Source organism: Balaenoptera musculus, chromosome 17 (assembly GCF_009873245.2).
Source record: "Balaenoptera musculus isolate JJ_BM4_2016_0621 chromosome 17, mBalMus1.pri.v3, whole genome shotgun sequence".
Lineage (NCBI taxonomy): Eukaryota > Metazoa > Chordata > Mammalia > Artiodactyla > Balaenopteridae > Balaenoptera > Balaenoptera musculus.
Window position 1 is genome coordinate 78,835,612 of NC_045801.1, and position 23,172 is coordinate 78,858,783.

A 23,172-nucleotide genomic window follows, 5' to 3' on the forward strand; every position below is an offset into this window, starting at 1 on the left:
GCCAAGAAACTAAGATAAAACACAGTCACATACTTAGAAGTTTTAAAAAAAGGGGGGGTCGTTGCAGGATATAGCAACTCGCGTCAGATCCATGGGACCGTGGGTGTTTTGGCTGGCATAGTGTCAGGGTCTCGTGTCTCCTCAGTTCATTTTACTGCCTAACTGTCTTTCGTTCTCTGATGGACGTGAATGTAGTCTTTCTGGTTTTCAGGTTTGTATGAGTCTAGTTTATACAGGAAAGGAAAACCACACGGTAATTTGAACAGGGAAAGTTTAATGTGAAGAATTGTTAGCTATAATGGGATTGGCTAGTAAGTAAAGAGAGCCCTAAAGAATATAGAAATGATACAAGGAGCGGCCACTACTCCTGGGGCTGTGGTTGAGCACTCAAGGAGGAGGCCCACCTGGGGCTGAGATCCAGGCCTTGTTGAGAGGGTGTGTGGCTCATTGGATGGCAGGGAAGTTGCTCTGGTGCCTCCTTGATGGAATTTTCCAGAAATCTGCTCTCTGGGGTATGAGGCAAAAATGTTAGAGAGGTGTTTCACCAGAGGCTGCCTTCCGCAGAGTGCCCAGGGCGGCCGCTGAGCGAGCCAGGTGCCGGCAACCCTCTTGCTCTGTGGGAGCCTGCCGAGACATGACTGGACCGTCCAAGGCCAGGAGTCCGCAAGCCGAGTGAGGCGGAAAGTTAGGGTGCGGAGCTGAGAGGAACGGAAGGCGGGGCAGAGTAAGGGCGGTGAAGCCTTGTTCGTGGGACCTGTCTGGTTTGGGAGGAAAGTGGTACTGGTAGGTGTTAGCAGATTGTGGCCCATGGGTTCAGCTGGGCCCGCTGTCTGTTTCTGTGTAGCCTACAAGCTAAGAAGGGTGTTTACGTTTTCAGATGGTTGGAAAAATACTAAAAGAAGAGTACTGTCGCATGATGTGAAAATTCTATGTAATTCAGGTTTCAAGGGTCCATAAATAAAAGTTCTGGGACATAGCCACACTGTTTGATTTATAAGTTGTTTGTAACTGCTTTTGCTCTAGAAGCACACAGTTCAGAAGTTGTGGTGGAAACTATGGCTCGCAAATCCTAAAATACTTGCTCTCTGACCTTTTGTAGAAAAAGTTAGCTCAAGGACTGGGGACACTGAAGATTAAGTGTAGTGGTAGAAGGATCAGCAAGTTAAATGTAAGATGTGCTTGGAGAGTGAAATAAGGATTCCGGGGGGCAGTGGGTGGGTAGGTCCTCAGAGATGAGACAGTTGCCGTTGTTGGAGTTTTGGTGCTTGAGCAGTTGTTGAAGGTGCCCAGGATGGTGGTGAGAGCTGGCGGCCGAGAACCTGCAGCCGAGATGCCGGAGTCCCCACTGACACTGGGGGAGTGGACACCTCAGGGTCCTCAGTGTGCGGGTGGGGAGATCCGTGTGCACAGATAGGAGAGTGGAGTGGGAGGTAGAAATGCACAACATCTTCTGCACCTTTTCCAACAAGAGTGAAAAGCAGTCATTATCAATCTTCTAGGCCTTCTTAAACACGGAAGACTATGTATGTATATGTGTTTTCTATAGCTTCTTATTTTTATATGTGTGTGTGTATATATATGTCTATATGTATACACAGACACATATGTATTTTATATATATGTATTTTAAACTAGTATCGTGAGTTCACATTGATTCCTCCAGTTCCATCCAGCTCACAAGATATATCCTCACAGTCTTTCCCCAATCTTTCCATGCTTTGGTTTCCCTCAGAAACACCATAGGGTTATTGAGATCTCATTGACAATTGGCACCTAACATCCACAGTATTTTATGTGTCTTTATTATATTTTATTGCTAGATTTCTATACATTTGATGAATGTTTCTTGAAATGGAAACATGTTCTTTTGTGAGAGGACTAAGTAGGTCTGTATTAAATCATAAAAACAGCTGTTGAGCACATGGTGTGTGTTATGGACTGTCACAGGCAGTTTATGTAGATTATCCCATATATTTCTCACTAATCCTGAGGTAGTTATTATTATTAATATTGGGTTTACCATGTAGTAGCTGAGGCCTGGAGAGATGGATTATGTTTCCTGAGGCCGCATAGCTGGGAAGCTGTACAATTAGGGTTCCGACCCAGAACCCACACAGTATCCTATGAGCCTTTATTTAAGTATTATTTTTATTTTAAAAGAGCACTTTCTGTTAGAATATGACTCATAATGAACATACAACTTGATGCGAAGTTACGATTTGATATACTAATACTCATTCTACAAATGATCATTCTACAGATGATCCTTGTAAGGGTAGCAAAGAGTAAAGTAAAATTAAGTTATATTCCTCTTGATGTGGCTCCTGTTGAATTCTGACCAGAATTTCACATTGTGGAGGGTTGTGACTCAGCACGGTAACCTCTGTGCCTATCAGAGTTCCTGAGACTAGGTTATCAGTTTTTGTTTATTAAATGAGGAAATCATCAAGTAAAGTCTTTTTGTGCAAAACACTTAAAAATTAAAATATCCAAACGTAAGGTAGTACTATTTGCTTTGAGTAACTTTTTGTTGAGGGAACATGTAGTGTTTTAAATACGCTATTAATAAACATGATTTTACTAACCCAGTTTGACTACTGTTTATAGTTTGAAGACCAGTCTAATTTCATTTTAAAATGAAACGGTTTCTTACATTACTAGAGATCTTTAGTTCTGTGAATTCATTTTAGCCAAATTAAAAGTAATTTTTAAACATTTTTTCTGAAAATATGCTAACTATTTAAGAGACTGATTTCCTTGAGCAGAGACTGTGTGCACTGAAGCCATCCTTTGACATTCTTTCCTCAGCGTGCCTGTGTCGTGCTCATCTTGCCGGATCCGTGGTGAAGAAGTGTTCAGTGCAGCCTGGAGGGAGGTACTGAGCTATAGTTTTAAAAGCTTTTGCAAGCATTTTGATTGCTTAGTTTGGACAGTTTTCTCAAAATGAGATTTATTAACTAAAGGAACCACTGATGACAGATTAATCATTTGAACTTAAGGTGAAGCTCTTAGCACTTACTTCAGAGCCCATAGCATTGTTATGGTCATCTTAGGACGACAGTTCATTTCTCAGAACTTCTTAAACTTTCTCTGGGTTGTGAGTAAAAATAAGGATAGAACCATTTGTCCCCATAAATGAAATAAAGCTATAGTATCAATGTGGTGTGTGTGTGTGTTTGCATTTCTCAAGGGTCTCAGACCTGCATTTCTAGTCATTTTATTTCTGATAATGTGAATATTAGTAGTAGTGCATGACATAAGATCTGTGAATAAGGCTGAAATATCTCTGTACTTAGGAAATCCAGAACAATTCACTCTTAGTTGGTTTTCTTCATTCGTATGGTGCAGGTAATAGCACCTGTCCTGAAATACCCTAAGGTAATTATGATATTATGTGAGTTGGTACTGAAATATAACAAGGTGTTTTTGTTTTATGCAGCTTTTACTAGTGTCTGTCTGTAGATAAAGTGACCATGATGGACTTCAGAAAGATGCCATTTTATAGAACTACCATATGACCCAGCAATCCCACTACTGGGCATATACCCTGACAAAACCATAATTCAAAGAGTCATGTACCAAAATGTTCATTGCAGCTCTGTTTACAATAGCCAGGACATGGAAGCAACCTAAGTGTCCATCGACAGATGAATGGATAAAGAAGATGTGGCACATATATACAATGGAATATTACTCAGCCATAAAAAGAAACGAAATTGAGTTATTTGTAGTGAGGTGGATGGACCTAGAGTCTGTCATACAGAGTGAAGTCAGAAAGAGAAAAACAAATACCGTATGCTAACACATATATATGGAATCTTAAAAAAAAAAAAAAAGGTTCTGAAGAACCTAGGGGCAGGACAGGAGTAAAGACGCAGACGTAGAGAATGGACTTGAGGACACAGGGAGGGGGAAGGGTAAGCTGGGATGAAGTGAGAGAGTGGCGTGGACATATATACACTACCAAATATAAAATAGATAGCTAGTGGGAAGCAGCTGCGTAGCACAGAGAGATCAGCTCGGTGCTTTGTGTCCACCTAGAGGGGTGGGATAGGGATGGTGAGAGGGAGATGCAAGAGGGAGGGGATATGGGGATATATGTATATGTATAGCTGATTCACTTTGTTATAAAGCAGAAACTAACACACCATTGTAGAGCAATTATACTCCAATAAAGATGTTAAAAAAAAAAGAGATGCTATTTTATGATACTGGAAAACTGTAGTTAACCTACTTACATTCTTTATCTTTGCTTGGTAAAGCGCTTACTTAGACTTTCTGAAAGTTTTTAAAGGTGCCATCAAAATAATTTGATGTAATGACTGTCTCCCAGTTGAAAAAACCAAAACCAGAAAAGATAAGCACTTGCTCAGAATCATCCTGTGTGACAAGGCCAGGCTTTGCGTTACACAGTATATGTTAATATACAGAAAGAACGTCTTTGGCGTGAGCTCATCTTCTGGTTTATTTTATAAGGAAATATTGGAACAAATTAGTGGAAGGGAACAGATACAAATCATCTGAACTGATGAGTAGTTTCTAAACCGTGTAGTTTTGCTTCGGAGTATTCTTTTATTTTTATTTGAATATTGTCCTGTGTGAATTCATAATTTTTCAAATAAGCCCCACTTTGAAAGCATGACCCAAGAGGAGCTGAAAATATGTATGCTCTTCTCTCATGCTTCCCCATCGATCTCATTACGTCCTAAGAACATTGTCACTTAACGGACTGAAAGCGGACAGCACAGCTGCCATTTCAGTGTTCTGGTTCAGACTTTCCCCGAGTTAGAGGAGGTAAACAACTTGCAGGCTGGGGCTCCTGTGAGGACTGTTGTTAAGTGTTAAGGATTGTAGTATAGCACTTCTTAATACTTCTTGAAAAATTGAAAGATGTTAAGTAAATATCCTCAAACCTGATGAGGTTATTCCCCGAGGATTGGTTTTCTTAGGTCACAGACGCACGTGTATAGTGAGGGTGTTTGTGGTCTACGATTAGGGCTGTGCTCAGTGACCACGTGCTTGCGTGGCAGTGGTAGAGGTTTGACAAGGCCGTAGATTCAGATCTTTGAGTAAGAGGAGAGGAGGAGAGACTCCTGGAGCTATATGAAGTTCTGTAATTTTCAAAATAATAAGATTTCAGATTGAGTTGCTTCATATCTCTTCTTTTAAAAAAATTATTTCTTTATCCCCTCATGTCCTGTACATTGAACTCTTCAGCGAGCCGCCACCTACTGCTTCTCTGTCCGTCTGTGAGTTCATGCTGTTGTCCACTGTCCCAGGTGGTGGGGAGGAGGGGGAATTAGAAGAATGAGGGGCACTGTGGGGAAAGGCAGCGGGAGCAGCTCTGGAGTCGTGGGGTTGAGAAGGTAACTGAGAAGTCCGCATCTGTGAATATAGGCATCTTAGCACTTGCCGAATGTCAGAGTATCTAGTGTGGACGCTTGAACAGATTTTCTTTCGTTTGTTTCTTCAGACTGTCTGTGGTAGTGAACTGAAGGGCTGGGGAGGAGACAGTGGCTTATCAGTTTGCCTTTCTTCCTGGCGCTCCAGCTTCAGGGTTCACACTCTCCCTCTAGAACCGTGTCTCACGGAGGCCACTCCCTAGGTGATAACTGCGCCAGATTCCAGAACTGGTCCTTCTTTGTGTTCCCTCTTTGGTCTTCTAGATTGAAAAATGAAAGTTTGGAATGTGCGTTGTGTCATAGAAGTGAAAGAAAGTGAAGTATTTACTGGATTTGTGTGTTATTAGGAGCTTTATATGTAGCACACTCTTTACTCTTCACAAATTGGTGATGTGATAATTATTTTTCCCATTTTATAGATAGGGAAACTGAAGATCACAGGTTAAACAGTTCGCCCGAGGCTGTACAGTCAGTAAATGACATCAGATGCTTCATTTCCGTCTAATCCAGGGGTCCCCAACCCCCGGGCCGCAGACCAGTACTGGTCCGCGGCCCTAGGAGCCGGGCCGCGCAGCAGGAGGTGGGAGGCGGGCGAGTGAGCCAGGCTTCATCTGCCGCTCCCCATCGCTCGCGCCCCAGCCCCCGGTCCGTGGGAAAATTGTCTTCCACGAAACTGGTCCCTGGTGCCCACAAGGTTGGGGACTGCTGTTCTCATCCATTCTTTCTTTGGAACCAAGAGTACAAAAGGGAGGAAAAAAAGGAAATGAGAGGTTGAGGAGAGGGAAGGAGATCTGAACTGAACATCTTTTCAGCTAAGAGAATGAAGGGTTCTTCTGAGTGAGAGGTCAGGAGCCTCTGGGCCAACTGTTGTGTTTCAGGAGGGTCCACGGCTTGACAGACCGGATTTGCGTGGTGGCTCACCCCTGCCGGCTGTGAGCTTGTCTTGTGGTCTTTGAACTTTGTTCAGACTTTGTTAGTGCTGCTTTGTAGGGATGCTGAAGAAACAGACTCCAGTGCCTGGTAGGTAGAGGTACATAGAGAATTGCATGTGTGTGTTATTAGTACTGAAAGAAGGGCAAGCTTTGCATTATCCTTGGATGTAGAGTTAATGAGGTGTTCTCAGCAGCTTTTGGCATGGAGTAGCGAACCTTGGCTCACCCTATTTTTTCTTTTTCTTCCTTTCATAAGTCTCTGTGTTTCCGCGTGTTTTGTCTGTCATCATTGAGAAAGGTTCCCATGCAGTTCTCTCTGTACTCAGAGCGGCCTTGGTCCATGACTCCCACGGCAAGATCCTTGAGGGCTTGAGGAAGAAAGAGCCTATGTTCGTGCCCTCCAGTAGTGTGTTCTCCTTTGTTTGGGTCACCAGTCTCCCTCCCCCAGAGCTGGGTGAGCTGTGTCCCCACCTCTGCGGCGACAGGAGCACAAGGAGCGACCGCTGGCCACCGGCGCCGGGAAGGCCGGGAGGGGTCAGCCTCCAGCCTGTTCTCTTCCCACCCTGTGGCGTCTGTCTGCCACCGGCTTGCTTCCTGCCTCCTTTGACTTGGCTTTAACCTTCCAGAAAGCATCCCTAAGCTGCCTGAAAGACACCATGGTATGGAATGGGGCTGCCAGTAGTTCTTTCCCACAACCAGGTACATTAAAGTCACAGACCTAATTTTGAAAGCATGGCAAGCAGCTTTTGGAGCGCTTGGAGATCGTGTCAGGCGAGCTTATGTGAATGTGCCCTTTGCTCCTCCACCCTCGAGGAGTGAGAACTGTTCTTAGGAGTAAGTGCGACAGCTTCCTTCTGGGACATAACTGCTGAAGCTGTTCAGTCTTTGATTCTGACACTTTGTCCTGTTCTACCTTTACCCTTCTTTTTCTCAGAATCCTTATTTTGCTTTTATTGTTTAATGCAGGACTTGAACACCCCTAAATTTTTTTTTTTTCTTCTATGTTACAGAAAATGGCAGGAGTGGGGCAGAAAAAATTGTGATTGAAATGCTGAGGCTCAGACACTTATTCCTAGATAACTAAAACTCAGTTGTATTCAATGCAGGTTTAACTGATGCCAAAATAGCAGAGAAATCAGAGCCCTGGGGAACCTTAGGAATCAGAGACTTAGCCTCTTCATTTCACAGGTGAGGAAGTGATGGTCCGGAGGGTTGCCCAGAGCCATACAGCAAAGCTATCAGTGGGATCGAGGCTAGACCTTGGTCTCTTGGCTTGTGTTTGGCACCTTTCCATGATCGAGATGGAATTATCTCAGAATTAACAAATGGCAAACACATTCCATGACCTAAGGCTGTAATGGCTTTTTTAATACTGTTTGCTTTACTCATAAAAAATGAACTGTATTTCAAGTTAGGAGATTATTATTGTTTGCCTTACTCATAAAAAATGAACTGTATTTCAAGTTAAGAGATTATTGTTGAATTATCAAAATATTCACTACAGATTTAACTTGCGAACTCCTCATATGTACATTGATTATAATCAATTTAAAATCTCATGGTCCAGTAGTCAGGGGATTGGTTACTTGGTGCATCTGTCTGATGGAATATCATGCCCCTGGATTTTAGAAGAATTTTTGATGGCACGAATAAATGCTTAAGACATATTAAGTGAAAGTCTGAAATAATATATACAGGTATAATACCAACATTGTGTTAAAAAAATAAGAATATTGATGCTTAGAAAGTAAATAATAACTGACTCTTCAAAGGTTAGGCTTATCAATAATTTTTATTTATTTTACTTGGTTTTCAGGTTTTCTGCAAATGCATATACTACTTTTATAATCAAATTAATATTATAAAATGTAATTTATAATTATACATAGAATTTATATGTACTCTGTGATTAATTTTTCACTCAGTTTTTCAGAACAATGTATATGATAAAATGACATCTTTGAAGCTCTGTAGTGTAAATTATTATTTATATTATGATCTCTTATTTGTTCTGTGGTTTTTCTGCTGTAGACTTCTTTTATTTGTTAAATGTATTTTTATTCCTTAGGAAACTATTCTCCATGTGTCTTTATTGTACTTCATCTGGTCTAAATAAATATATACAGCTGTCTTCATTTTTACCTTGTCAGTTTTGTTCAAATAATGCAAATACACAGTTTAGAAAGTTAAGTGATACTACGAGCCTTGGAGACAAAGCATAGCAGTTCCTGGCTTCACCTGTCCCCCCCCCCAGGAGGCTCACACTCCAGAGGGAACTTAAAAAGATAGCTTTTACGTTCTGCTACAGATGAAGGGTTAGCTCCCATGCCCCCTTTACCTCCCTCTCATCCTCCCAGTGTGGTTAAATGACTATTCAAATTAAGTAAGCAATCATGTTTTCTGTTACGACTGTGTGAATATTGCCTTCCACAGACCAAATCATGTATTCCAATCCTAACAATCCCTTTCTCTTACGGTTTTGGTTTTCCCCTAACATCCTGTTTCAGTCATTCAGCGCGCCTCTCACTGTCTGAAGCCCTTCCCTGGCTTGCCCCGTCTGCGGGAGGAGGTCCGGTCTCCGTGTGCTGTGGCCTGCGAGCTTGCCGGGCCCCTTGGTCCTTCCGGCCTCCGGAGCACTGCTTTCCGCCCCCGGGCTCACCTCTGCGGTGCTGTTTGCAGTGTTTGAGCGGGCGGATTGCCCCTGTCCCTTCTGCATCCCGAAATGCCTTTCCTGCTTTCTGCTGTCTCTGCTTCCCAGGCCTTCTTTAGGCAACTCTTGCGGGCCTGCCATCCCCTCCCTTGCCCCCACCGTGTCTGGGCTGGGTGCCCCCTAACACCTTGTGCAGCTGCTGTGCTCTGTTCATCTGAGTTTGTAATTGTTTATGCCAGCTGCTTGCCACATGTGCTGTGGGGTCCTTGAGGTCTCCTGGGATCTTCTCAAGGGTCTGAGAGGTCAAGTACTGGGTTTTTCTACTATAACATCTGAAAACACCTAATGTTTTGCGAAACAGCAGGGCTTGTGGGAAAAATAGCGTTGGGGCATGACACTCAAAGCCTGTGCAGCCAGCTTACCAGCAGAAACAATACCAATCCTAATAAAATTTCTGGGACAGCTAAACCTCTACTGGGGTGCAGCTGGCATAACAGTCAGTCAGTCCTTCACAGCCTTAAACCCTAGGGTTCATCGTCCTCCTTTGACATTCAGGCCCTGGAAGACCATTTGCTTATGGATTATCATTTTATTTGCACATAGATGTCATTGTTATTAAAATTAAAAAATCTGAACCTGGGTATAGCCTTCATTAGTCTGTTGTTTCAATTCAGGGAAAACGTCTAAGCATTTTTACATCTGCATCCACTGTCCCCCAGGTTACTTGAAGACACTGTACCATCATCTCATTGTCTTACATAGGAAGGTACTCTGTTCCAAGCTTTTTGCTTAAAGTCTTTATGAGCTGCTACGGTGTGCCTTTAGTGTGTGGAAGCTTGTGCCTTCCTGTCACTTCAGAACACGAACATGTATTGTAAACCACCACACCTTCATTATTTCCACGTCATTACCGCGTATGCTGAACGTGTGAGCTCGTTTGTGTTGAAGAAGCATGCACTGCAGCAGGTTGTACCTCCTATTCCAGGAAGCCTTTCCTGCCTTCCTCCCTCCTGCATACCCTTTCAGCTTTCTGTTCAGATCTGTTTCTTTCCTACCAGACCAGAGAGAAAGGAGTCTGGGAAATCGCAGTTGGGCGCTACACCCTGTTGACAAGGTGATGTTTTTTCCAGCCTTCTGAGTGCCTGGTCTGTTGCAGTAGATCTGAAACACAGATGCAGTGCACTTTCTAAAATGGAAAAGTAATTAATACCTGACTGACTCTGCTGCCTATAGTAGATGTTCCTAAACTAGAGTGGACTCCTGGGTCTCTAGGAACTCAGGAGCCTTCTGAAATTGTATGCAACACTTCTAGTTTGTTCATTTTTTAATAGAGGGGAGTTTGTGATCAAACTCTCAAGAGGGTCCCCCCCAAAGAAATCACTGGCCTACAGGATGAAGTCTACCCAGCTCCGTGTAATTTCTCTGCTCTCTCAACTCAGGCTGAGCCGTTTCCGCAGCCTGTAATTCCCTACCTCCCTTTACTGTGTTGCACAGTCCGTGCCCTTAAGAGAGCTTCCTTGACCCCAGGAGCCAGTTCCCTCTTCGGGCTCCGTGGGCTCCTTCGGCCGCCGTCTGTCACATGAGCTGGAGCTCCCCATCCCTTTACGGACGGTTTCTCACTTGACAATGGGCGTGCGAGGGCCTTCTTCCCAGGCCTATGGTGGCTTTGATGAGGTAGTACACAGATGGCAGCAAATGGTGGTAGCCCCTGCTTGCTTGGGTCTTCCCCTTGCCTTTCTCACCGAGAGTGTGAGCTCCCGTGTGGTGAGGTCCCCGTGTGCGTTTTGCTATGATGATTTTGGGTAGAGTTCAGGAGGACCCGAGAAGGGTCAGGTCACTCTTCAGCCATAAAGCAGAGCAGAAGGGAAATAACTTTTCAAGCTAGTAGATGATGGCGTTTCGGTAGAGCCGCCTGTAAAATGTCTCTGCGTAGTCAGCGTCGCTCTCGTCAGTCCTCAGCAAGTGCTGCACGGGGGCTGACGGGAGCTGCCGCAGCCTAGCGTCGCCAGCTTTTCTGTCGTCTCGGGAAGACTTTAGGACCAGGTGAGAAAGCTAACCTGCGCTTAGAGGCCACGCTGTCAAAAACACCTCTACATGGGGAATTCCCTGGCGGGCCGGCGGTAGGACCCTAAGATCCCACCAGCCTCATGGCGCGGCCAAAATCCCACCACCGGTAAATGCTGGCATTGCCCCCCGCGCGGCGCGAGGTGCTGGAGCTGGAGAGGGTCTGTCCCGTCCGCCTTCGCTGCGTGGCGGCTGCGGAGCGCTCAGCTCGCGGGCAGGACGGCGCTGCGGGCCCTGGCCCTTTGCAAGGGGAGCGGGTGGGGACGCCGGAGCCGGCCGTGTGTGTGCGTCAGATAGTCTGCGGTGTTTCCCCTGCTTGGAGAGGAGGAGAGACAGGAGGGGCACCGGCGCCGGGGCAGGCCCTGGGGGCGCGGCCGCCCGGCTGGCTGCTGTCTTCTCTCCCGTCCCGTCCGGAGTGGACCGAGTGCGCTGTCAGAGCTCTTGCTTCTGGCCACGGGTGTTTTCGTTCCTCGCTTTCCCTCTCGCCTGATTTATTAATTCAGAAATTAATTGATACATGAATTTGCTTATTAGCGCATTGAATAAAGCTTAAATTGTGTATTAAATAGTGCTATTGAAATTCTTATTTTATCAAGTTGCACTTATGTCTCCATTCAAAGATGCTGAGTTTGACTTGTTAGAGAAGTTCATTGTACCTACGTGTGTGTATCATACGTTCTAACGCTTAAACTATTAAAGTTGTTAACAAAATTTGTGGTCTCATTTATCATGACAAGATTTACCAAACACAACAATCTTAATATGTATATTTACATATATGTATATATATTTATTTATATACACACATTTTAAACATGTTGTAGTTCCATTTTGTATTCCGTGTTTAGGTAATCTATTCTTCTTTATGTTAACATTTTGAATTTATGTGGTGCATTTAGGAATTGATAGTGGATGTTTAAGTTTAGGAATTTTAAATCCAGTAACTCGTGTATATTTACCTAGGCTTTCCACACTCTGAAGAAGGCCACGTGGCTCAGTGGTGGAGGAGCGCAGTCTCTGGAGTCTGGAAGGCCGGGGACCACGCCCCAGCAGCGCCCCTTCCAGGGCAGCACTGTCCGCTATGGTAGCCACTGGCCACGTGGGGCCCTTCAACACTTGGAGTGTGGCCGGTGTGACTGCATTTTTAATTGTATTTAATTTTAATTAATTTAGGTCTAGGTAGCCGTGTGTGACCGTGGCTGCCATACTGGGCCTCACAGTATGAGGTGATTTAACTTAGTTCTGTGTCCCAGGTTTCCTGTCTGTACAGATGAGATCAAACTTAAGCTGCCTTTTGTGGTGGTTATAAGAATAAATAAAACAATACATTTAAAGAGCTTAACTCTGTGCCTGGAGCAGAATATGTCCTTGAGAAATGGTAGTTAGTTAAAATGACTATTATATATTTAATAAACTGGAATTACTTTCCTTTTGAGCATTCATTTAAACCTGTTTATTTTTATTCTTCCCTTTCAGGATTAATTTATTTTTGGAAATCAAGTGCAATATTAAAGGAAAGCAAACCGCACTACATTATTGGAAGCCATTTCTGCTAATTTTATTACATTTTAAAATTGATGGTTTGATTTGCATACTGTCATGGGAGGAGCTGTGAGTGCTGGGGAAGATAATGATGACTTGATTGATAACTTAAAGGAAGCGCAGTATATCCGCACTGAGAGAGTGGAGCAGGCCTTCAGAGCGATCGATCGCGGAGATTACTACTTGGAAGGCTACCGGGACAGTGCTTACAGAGACTTAGCCTGGAAGCATGGCAACCTACACTTGTCGGCGCCTTGCATTTATTCTGAAGTTATGGAAGCGTTGAAACTTCAACCGGGATTGTCTTTTCTTAACCTGGGAAGTGGAACCGGATATTTAAGTACAATGGTGGGCTTAATTTTAGGTAATTTTATTTTTGTGAAATTCTATTTTAAAAAGTAAGCTGAGTTTGTATTACTGTTTATGATTTATAGGGTTTGTAACTTTGTGTACAATATATGTTTGAATGTATATTCTAAAAGTAGTTACCTTCCTTAAGTGTGGAAACACAAGGTCATAGTAGTAATCTTTCCTTATTTTCAGCCCTGACCCTTATAGTTAGCTTTGCGTTCAGTCCTAGACTTAAAAAGTTCTTGGAACTGTTTTTGAACCCCCAGCCATTGTCTGTACTTAGAATTGAACAGTTGGAAGGTGGGAAACTCAGGAGTATCATGTAATCTACTTCAGGTAAAGTGTCCTGACAGCTGGCATCCTGACAGCTGGCATCCTGACAGCTGGCATCCTGACAGCTGGCGTAGAGAGTTTGATGGCTATCAGTCAGTGCCCCATGGTGAAGGGGATGGTGCTGTGCTCTTGTTAGGGTGCAGGAGTCTGTGGGGTATGGAGGGTGTGGCACTGAGGGGCAAAGCACAGGACCGGGGAGAGAAGTGTGTATGTCATTAAGTTTCAGCCATCTCGTTGAGTGTCTCTCTGCCAGGCCTTATTTCTGGGGCGAGTATACAGCAGTGATCAAAAGGGACAAATGTCTCTGCCTTCAAGAAGCTTACTGGGTGCTTACTGCGAGGGCTAGGCACTGCTGAAAGCACTTGACGTACAGTCACTCATTTAATGCTCCCAATAACCCTGTGAAGTATGTATGGTCATGATTCCTGCGTATGTCGGTGAGTAAACCGAGGCACAGAGGTTCAGTGACCCGCCTAGTGTCATGTAGCTAGGAAATGACAGCTGGGAGATTGAGAAGGCGGGTGGACAAAGCATGCGTGCAGGAGAGTCTGCTCTAAGACATTGTGATGTTGGATGGAGGATGAACAACCGTGAGTGTCACTGAGCCACTTAGTATTTACTGAGAACGGCTGTGTGACAAGCAGTAAGGTAGAGCGCCAGGCCCATAACATAGACTCTTGCCCTTGAGTTTGCAGACTGGCGGGAGTGGAGAGACGTAGGACAATGCACGGTTCTCATCCCATGTGACGTGTGCTGTGGTTGGGGTGTGTGCCCAAGTTACAGGGATGGGACTGGTTTACAGGTTACTCTACAGTGATGGGGATCACGGAAGGGTTTTTTTTTTTTTTTTTTTTTTTAAAGAAATTCACGTTCTTTATTTATTTATTTATTTATGACTGTGTTGAGTCTTCGTTTCTGTGCAAGGGCTCTCTCTAGTTGCAGCAAGTGGGGACCACTCTTCATCGCGGTGCGCGGGCCTCTCTCCATCGCGGCCTCTCTTGTTGCGGAGCACAGGCTCCAGACGCACAGGCTCAGTAATTGTGGCTCACGGGCCCAGCCACTCCGTGGCATGTGGGATCTTCCCAGACCAGGGCTCGAACCCGTGTCCCCTGCATTGGCAGGCAGATTCTCAACCACTGCGCCACCAGGGAAGCCCCCACGGAAGGGTTTTAAATAGAGAAATGGCCGTACTCTAGGAGGGCGATCTGTGTCCTGGTGCGCTGAGGCACTCCTGGTTTTTCCCGGTCATCCTAGCATCAGTATTAATGATGTCCTTCTCTTTCCCAGAGTGTCCCAGTCTGGACGGCAAATTATGTGTTCACATCGTACGACTTTAGGCATTTTCAGGCTTGAAGTTCCCCCTTCCTAAACACTGACTAGCTCCATACTTGCTCCCCTAGTCATGGAACCTGCAATCATTTCACTTTAAAAAAAAAAAAAAAGCCGTTTCATCCCACAGCTGAGTCAGTTCCCGATACATAATAACTGGTCAAAAACGGTAACATTATTAATTTTTGCCAAGAAAGAAATTTAGCAGCTTACATTTAAATTTGGTGCTCTGCTGATCCTGAGAGAGCAATTTTTCATCAGGTTGGGAATCCCAGAAACCTAGCACTTGTATCATTAGAGCCGCTTTGAAAAAGGAATCTCTAGGGTTTGAGACGGTCTCCAAATCAAAGGAACTTAGCGGAGGGAGTAGGGAGAGCTGCTTTTCCAAAGTGGGAGCTGCCTTCCTTGAGCCAGTGCATCTCTTGACAAGCTGTGGCCGCGTAAGACTCAAGTCCAGGCCTCACTCCACGTCCAGGCACCTGTTGTTCTGCCTTTCACTCTCCTAGCCGGTCAGCTGGCTCCTGCTGAGGGAGGGCAGTTTAGCCAAAGGCCTGGTGGGGGGAGAGCAGGGGTCCTAGCTAGCAGCCTTACCAGCAGTGAGGTCACCCTCCTAAACTCCATTCCTTCGTACTTGTCTCCAAGAAACTAGATGACTGGGGCCAGATGCATTTGTAGGCCGACTGCAAACTTGATCGTATCTTGAATGGTTTTCTCCTCTGTACCCGCGGGCATTGTGGGGAAACAGACCCTGGTTTGAGTGATCCACGATGATGGCGCTTCCTCCTGTTAGCCGGCTCCAGGGAGTCACGCGGCTTCAGTCACATGTGTGACCGCACTTACTGGACAGTATTCCAGCATTGGTCTGTGTGTGGTCCTGCAGTCAAGACCGAGATATAATACCTCTCCTTTTGTTGTACGTATTCATTTGATGAGAAAGGTAAAATAAAAACATTTTAAAAAAGGAAAGGCAGAGAGAACGGAGTCTGTAAAACTGTGATTACAGTTAATAAATCTTGGATCTCTCCAGCTTCTGAGGAAGCTAATCTTTTTTTCTCCCGCTCCCCTTTTTTGGTTTGTGTTTCTCGAGCATTTAATTAAAGTCAAGGAGGGGGATACATCCGTAAAAATCACTTAGAACCAGCTCCACAGGGGGCTGCTTCCGTGTTCCCTGTGATAATTGAGAGCGGTGCATCGGGCTTGGCCCCAGTGCTTCCCAGTGGCCGTAGCAAGAGAAGCTGTCTCCTTACTGCACCGCTCCCGCACCCTGGCGCTCAGCCCTGCTCTCCAGTCACAAGATGGCGCGTCGCGTGCTCCCTGTCGGCAGCGTGCCTCGCCCGAGGACACGCTCCGTGTGATCTGGAGGCTCGGGGCCGGGGCCGGGAGGGCAGGGTGTCTGGGGAGGAGGCCCCTTGAGGGATCTCCGCCTGGAGAGGATGGGCTGCAGTCCTGAGAGCTCTTGTTCGGTGAGAGAAGTTAGGGTTATCCTGACTGCAGGAAATGTCCTGTGATTCCACCACACTTGGAGCAGCTACTCATAAATGGAATTTGGTTTTGCCCTGCGCTGAAAAAATGGATTACTCCAGGTTCTAAATCATGCCTCATTTTGGACAACTCGTTTCGTTGCCAATTGCAGATAAATTCTTGTTCCACTCTCGTCTCCTTAGGAGTCTTCCTGGAGCAAAGGATTTTCACAGAGAATCTAGTTCTTAATTGATCCTCCTTTCAGTGCTGTCTTCTGCCCAGGGAAGCCCATTGAATGGGGTGTGGGAGAAGAGGTCTCTCACGTCCTCGTTAAATATCAGAACCACGAAGCCAAGTTATTCTGATAATCTTTCTGATGCCGGTGGGGATGGTTCGTCTCCGTTCTGATCCTTTTTGCTTAGGGATTCACTCCTTATGTAACCCATGATATAAAACTTAGGCGTTTCTTACAAAACCTGTAGTATCGGGCTTGATGACTTTCTTAGTCTCTTGCCTGGGCCCTGAGTTAGTAGGCATGGCTGTAGAGAGACTGCCGGAATCACCCAGCGCTCCGCACGCCACTGCCTCAGCTCTGCAGCGTCGGTTCCTACAGGTCGCACAGTGGGCAGGCTTGCGTGCTTAACGGGAAAAGCACTGCCAGTGTACCTAAATGCCTTCACCTCCAAGGGGGCTGGTCAAGCTGCCTGTGGCCCTCATGTTTGGTCTCTGTACTCTTTCTTTCTCTTTACCACAGGACATTAGGTGGTACTTACTGATTTCAGCTACACTGACATTGCCTTTGACCTCAGACATTCGTGTTTTCTCTCTCATTTTAGCCCTCTTCCTCACTTGGATGAGGTTCTAATTTACGTGCCATAAAGTTCACCCGTTTTAACTGTACAAGTCAGGGAGTTTTAGTCTGTTTGCAGAGTTGTCCAAACATGACCATAATCCAATTTGAGAGCACTTCCATCACCCATAAAGATCCCCTACCCCAGCCCCTGGCAGCCACTTACCTGCTTTCTGTCTCTGTAGATTTGCCTTTTCTGTACCTTTCATGTCAGTGGAATCATGCAGTCTGTGATCTTTTGTGTATGGTTTCTTTCCTTTAGCGTTACGTTTTCAGGGGTCATCTGTGCTGTAGTGTGCATCAGTGCTCCATTCCTTTTGGTGGCTGAGAAATACTCCGTTGTGTGGGTATACCACATTTTGTTTGTCCTTTCACCAGTTAATGCTGATTTTGAATCATGCTGATGTGAATATTCATGTACAAATCTTGGAGACATCCAGTTTCATTTCTCTTGGGTGGATTCCTAGGAGTAAAATTGCTGAGCTGTATGGTGAGTTTCTCTTTAACTTTTTAAGAACTTGCCGAACTCTTTTCTGGAGTGGCTGCACCATTTTATATTCCCACCAACAATACACGAGGTTCTAGTTTCTCCATAGCTGCACTGATGGGTTTTCTTTTTTTTCTTTAATAGCCATCTTAGTGGGTATAAAGTGGTATCTTGTGGTTTTAACTTGCACTTCCCTGATGCCTAATGATGTGGAGTATCTGTTCCTGTGCTTTTTGGTTATTCCTCTGTTTTCTTTGGTGAAATGTCTATTCAGATCTTTTCTTCATTTTTAAATTAAGTTGTTGGTGTCCTTATTATTGAGTTGTAAGTGTTCTTTATATATTTTAGGTACAAGCCCTTTATCAGAAATATGATTTTCAAATAATCGTTTCATATCCTTTTAAACACCCCTTTTAGAAATTCCCATGGCCCACTTCAGGCCTGAGAATGAGGGAGATCCAGAGTGGTCTTCTGCCTCATCTCCCCCATCTTTTTGGTGAGACAAAACCCATTCTGCAGGTTTCCAGGGTTCTCTCTAAGGTAGATTGTCTTCTCTTCTTCTCTGCATTAAGCCAAACCTCAGTTTTCCCTCTATACTTCTACCCTACTTCTTCTTTTTTTTTTTTTTTTTTTTTTTTTTTAAAGAATAACAAAGACTGTTCTTGGTATGGGCTTTATTTTGGGCTCTGGGCAAATCTGTTTTGCAAAGAATCCTTTCGTTTAGGCTACTACCATTTTCTGAAATCAGTTAAACTCCTTACTGTTTACACCGTTACTTCTTAGTCCTGGTTGGGCTTCCGTGCATCTTTTTTCTGCCCATATGCCCTGCATTGAGGTGCTACCATTATTGTGTTTCTTGGGGTTTTTCCCTCACTTCTGGTTGTGGAGCGGAGGTCATTACTGACAGCCGTCTCCTTCATTGCTGCTCCTGTGAAAGTCCCCAGACGATTCTGTGTTTATGGGTGTTACTGCTGATTATTACAGGGCAGCTAATAGTAATAAAAATACAGTTTTAGGGAACAGTGCAAGCTGGAGTAGTTTTACCAAGTTTTCATAGTAATTTCTTCCGGTTATATTTCTTCATGCTCTTCTTCGCGGTTGAAAGGCACTTCCCTCAGTGCTGTGAGAAGTCTCAGGTGGGTCACTTTGCATCCCGAGTTTTTACGTTCAGGCTTAACGCTCCCCAGCCCGGATCATCCGTGAACCAAAACCAGTTGAACTGTATTTGCGAATTTGCCGACTTGCTGAAATGCGTCTGTAACCCTGACGTCAGTATCTGCCATTGGGGCGCGTGCGCATGCGCGGGTGCCGCGGGGGCGGTGGTGGTGGGAGCCGCTCTGCGGGCCTGGCCCCAGCGGGCCTGGGTCGAGGGGCGGTTCTGCTCCTGGTTTCAGAGTCTCAGCGGCGGCGAGAGGGTCGAGTCGCGGTGCGGTGCGAGCAGCTTGGGTGCTGGGCCCGTTTCTCCTGAAGCTTGCTTATTTTGTAAACTAGAGAAAATAGACTCTACCAGGGCGAGTTTTCAGGACCGAACGTTATCTCTGTGAGGTACGTATGTATGTGTATGTGTGCGTATTTCCCTAGTAGCCGTGGTGTAGCATTTGCTTAGTAGGTGTTTTCTGGATTTTACAGAGCATAAACGACCACAGATAACGTGTGCTGCCTGTATACTTCAGAACACTCCTAACCCTTTCTGAATTTGTGTCTCTGTGTAAAATAATCTGTGAATCTCCGTCTCCCAGTGACTCCCTCCGGAGCTGGCGCCCACGGCCGTGTCTCTCTCCTGACAGTCTCCCCTAGGCTGAGCTGGGTGCCGGACTGAGCACCCACGTCAGAGGCTCACCTGTGTTGCAGGGCTGGTCCTGGAAGCTGCCTTCACGTCGTCTGTGCGTCCAGCCTCCCTCACCTTTGACCTGCAAAGGATCTTCCCCTGGATCCCGCTTCTCTTTGCGTTGCCTTTACGTACACTTCCTCTGTCCTTTTGTGGAAGCTTCTTTGGCTTCAGCCTATGGTGAAGGGTGGCTCTTCCTTCTGTCTTCAGGTCACCTCCACAGGCAGAGGATTCCCAGGTTTCCAGCACCAGGTCTGTCTGCTGAGCTCTGGACACTCCGCATCCTCCAAGCTGGCCAACAAGCTGGATACTTGATTATGCAGTGCTTACTGCATGCCTCTTCTTCAGTGTGCACGAGATGCCCAAGTCTGTCTCCAGCTCAAGGTGCCCTTCCTTGCCCTCGCCCACACAAGACAGAGCAGCTCAAGTGGCTTATACCTCCTGTGTTTCCATTTTGGTGAAAGGTACTTTTTCCTACAAAAATTACTCAAGGCAGGACCTGAACAGCAGTCTCTCGTCTCTGTCCTTCACTTTATCTTGCGGGATAGGCAGTCTATTCACAGGGTTAGAAACCTGAAAGAACCGAAAGTCCCCTCACCTGTCTCCTCCGCTTTGTCTCGTCTTCCCACCTGAAGAGCAGTCAGCGCATGGAGCCCTGGGGACACCTCCACTTCCGCACAGACTCGCAGGATGCTTAGAGGGTGGCAGTTGACTTGAAATCAGAAGAACTTTCCTAGGCACACAAAGGAAAGTCTGTATTGCATTTTAGAAGATTTCTAGCGAACAGCTAAAATTAGTAAGAAATTTATTTTCAATGACACATACTTTTCTGTAAGATTTACTTCTGTACAATGCCTCATTCTGTGATAAAATAGATTTGACACATGAAGACGTGACAAATACACATTTTTATGCTTTGTATATATCATTTGCCTCAGTCTTCCTTGTGAACCTTTTAAATTTGGGATGGTAGCTAAGTTTATGTACTTTATCATTCTCCCAAAGAGTATTTATTATACGTGCGGTTGAGCCAGCTGCTGAGGACACAGCAGTGCGGAAGACACATCCCACACCCTTGAAACCGTGCACGTCGCTTCTGAACTAGCAGTAGAAACATTGGGTCAGATTTATTGGCTGTCCTTCATTTAGTTCAGGAATTTTTATTGAGAACTGATGTGACTTGGTCACTGCACTAGCCCTGGAGTATCTTCACAGGTGAATACGCAGTACAACAGAAGGGCTGATGAAATGGCTTCTGTGGGAAGTGAGCGCGCTAACAGAGTTGGGTCAAGACCTAAAGCTGTTCACGTTGCCTTTTAAACCATGTTCGGTTGCGTTACAGTTGCGCACACTCAGTGTATTGACCGCTCTGGCGTAGTGTTCTGGTGTCGACGTGTGAGAGACAGTCGTAAGTTACCCTGGCCACGGTGGACTTGGGTATTATCAGCCCGCTGGGTGGAAATACCTGAAGCAGCTGATGGTGACATGTGTTCTTGATATTTTGACATTTTAGACATTTTAGAGTTTACTTAGGATCTTGGGTCCATGCTCCGTAACTGTTTAAACCGACACTTTCAGATTTCGTGTAAACATATTTTTAAGATTCAAGTGTAGTGAAAGAAAACAGTACTTATATCCATAAGCTGAGAGAAGCCTGAGGGACTGGAACATTCTGGTGAATTCCAAGGCTTGCTTCACAAGGCCTTTCCCAAACCTAGAGAGCAGAGAACAAGTCTCCAGTCTTAGGTATGTCCCACTAGCTAAAGAATTTTAGGCTTAACATGGCAAGATTCAGTAAATGTTTGACAGTGTCTTTTGTTAATATGATTTTTTAATGTTATATATAATAAGGTGGAGAACCATAAGAAAATATTTATGTCATAAGTGGAAATGCATTCGATCAGTTTCTCTTATCTAGTTATTGGTTACTTAATCTTTTGCTGATCTCATTTTTTCTCCCCTTTTCTTCATCTACCTTTGCACTATTTTGTTTTTTGGCGTTATACCCCAGGGTGTTCACGGAAAGAAAGAATGAAACCTATTCTTGTCTGCTTTTCACCTGTTACCATCTCTGAATTCTTCTAAAGTTACTTGTAAATCTTCCCAAAGATTTTATTCAACTAGAATTAGTAATAAAATATCATTGTAACTTGTTTAAAGGTGTTTTTACATATACAGTTGGTCCTCTGTATCCACTGGTTCCGCATCTGTGGATTCATCCACATCCATGGATTCATCCACATCAAGATATTGGGGGGAAAAAGTCCAGCAAGTCCCTAAAAGCAGAACTTGAATTTGTCACGTGCTGGCAACTATATACATAGCATTTACGCTGTATTTCCTATACACAGCATTTATATGTTGGGTATTATAAGTAGTCAAGATGATTAGGGGAGGGTGTACAGATGTGCAGGGTGCGTGCGGACACGACTCCATTTATATGAGGGACTTGAGCGTGCACGGATTTTGGTATTTGCAGGGGGTGGTCCTGGAACCAGCCTCCCCCCGCCAATACTGAAGGATGACTGTATGTTTTAATTCTCACTGAGAAACTTTATGCTACTTTCATGGAAACCGAATAACTGATTCACCTACTCCCTCTTGTGGTAAATATTTAGTTTTATCCTGATGCTTTTATTTGTAGTTATTAGCTCTTGATTTTCATTTTAGCAACAAGAGCACAGATTTGAATAGTCCAAAGAGATTTAAAAAATCATTTAGATTGGGCATTGCAATAATTAGGAGGGTGTAGCTAGGGTGCTCAACCCAAGCTGCCTTGTTAGGGTCACCTGCAGAGCCTGGGCCTCACCCTGAGAGATTCCCTCCCCCTGTTTACAGTTTAAATCAAATTAAATTTAATCTACTTTGAAATTTGATTGTAAAATTCACAGGTTATTCTAACATGTAGTCAGGGTAGAGAACCACCTATAGGCTGCAGTTTTGCTTCTACAGTTAACCAGTTCTGTATTCAAGGGGAGAGCATGTTATAATTTCCAATGATTTGTACCCATCTTGTACTTTATGGTGTGTGAAAGACTTGTACGTAATTTACATGATTTTCGCACAGACCCGTTTCATGCAGTAGGAAGGACCTCACAGGGTGAGTGACTGGTGTGATGATACGGCTGTAGCAGGAGCCGGGACTGGAAACGAAGGCGCTGGCCTTAAGTCCACCTGGTGTCTCAGCACCCCGCAGTGTCTCGGTCTCAGATGGACTGTCAGTTGTGCATCTTTGGAGCCCCTCTGGTTACGCGCTGTGCACTGGGAGGTGCTCTTTGCTTGTGGCCGTTCCACGGGTTAGCTCTCCGCACAGCACGGAGGACACCGGGCATCCCGGGCCCTGTGCAGCTCTCAGACGCCCGGGCCTGCACGCCACACTCAGTGCTTCAGAGGGGCATGGGGTGCTGGGCGTCACACAGGGCCAGCAGCCAAGTAGGTAAGAAATGGAGCTGTTGATAGACACTTGATACCTAGACCTAATAATCAGCGACCTTTATGTACAAGCTCTCATTATTGACTAACTGGAAGCTAATAAGTAAGCTGGTTTAGGTCCAAATACTACAAAAGAAAAACAGTCTTTAGATTTTTTTGTTATATAGGAATTTTGTTATATTATTGCTCTTAATAAATGGACTTTTGCCAGCCTTAAAAATAATTTCTAATACAGGATACCTATGTTTTTCTAATAACTGTATTTGTCTTAATAAACTTTGACGTCTGTGTAAGTTTCTATTTTCTCTTTAGTATTTAGCAATTAAAGATAGTGGTCAACTGTCAGTACTTTGATTTTTTAAGAATTTATATGACAAAAATTAAGCTTTTCTTATTTCATAGAAAAATCTCTTCACATTGGCACATACAAAATAACCCTGGCATCTATTCAGCACAGTCAAATTAACGTTTCGTCTGTTAGATGGTGTTAGGGAGTTTTAAGCTTTCGTCT

General features: G+C 44.7%; 1 protein-coding gene across 12 annotated transcripts in view; it reads left to right on the plus strand.

Annotated features, from left to right (window-relative positions):
* Nucleotides 1–23,172, plus strand: part of PCMTD1 (protein-L-isoaspartate (D-aspartate) O-methyltransferase domain containing 1) — a 62,561-nt gene that overhangs the window by 14,210 nt on the left and 25,179 nt on the right. Inside the window, exons 1-4 of one of the 12 annotated variants that reach the window (XM_036831026.1) lie at nt 2,803–2,875; nt 7,441–7,522; nt 12,525–12,954; nt 19,440–19,613. The exons of 2 other annotated variants lie outside the window; for them this stretch is intronic. In XM_036831026.1, coding sequence (XP_036686921.1) covers nt 12,648–12,954; nt 19,440–19,613 — 481 coding nt within the window. In that variant the 5' untranslated portion in view covers nt 2,803–2,875; nt 7,441–7,522; nt 12,525–12,647. Of the gene's footprint in view, nt 1–2,802; nt 2,876–7,440; nt 7,523–12,011; nt 12,179–12,524; nt 12,955–19,439; nt 19,694–23,172 lie in introns of those variants that run through there. 9 more of the 12 variants (XM_036831029.1, XM_036831030.1, XM_036831028.1 and 6 more) reach the window with 9 other exon arrangements.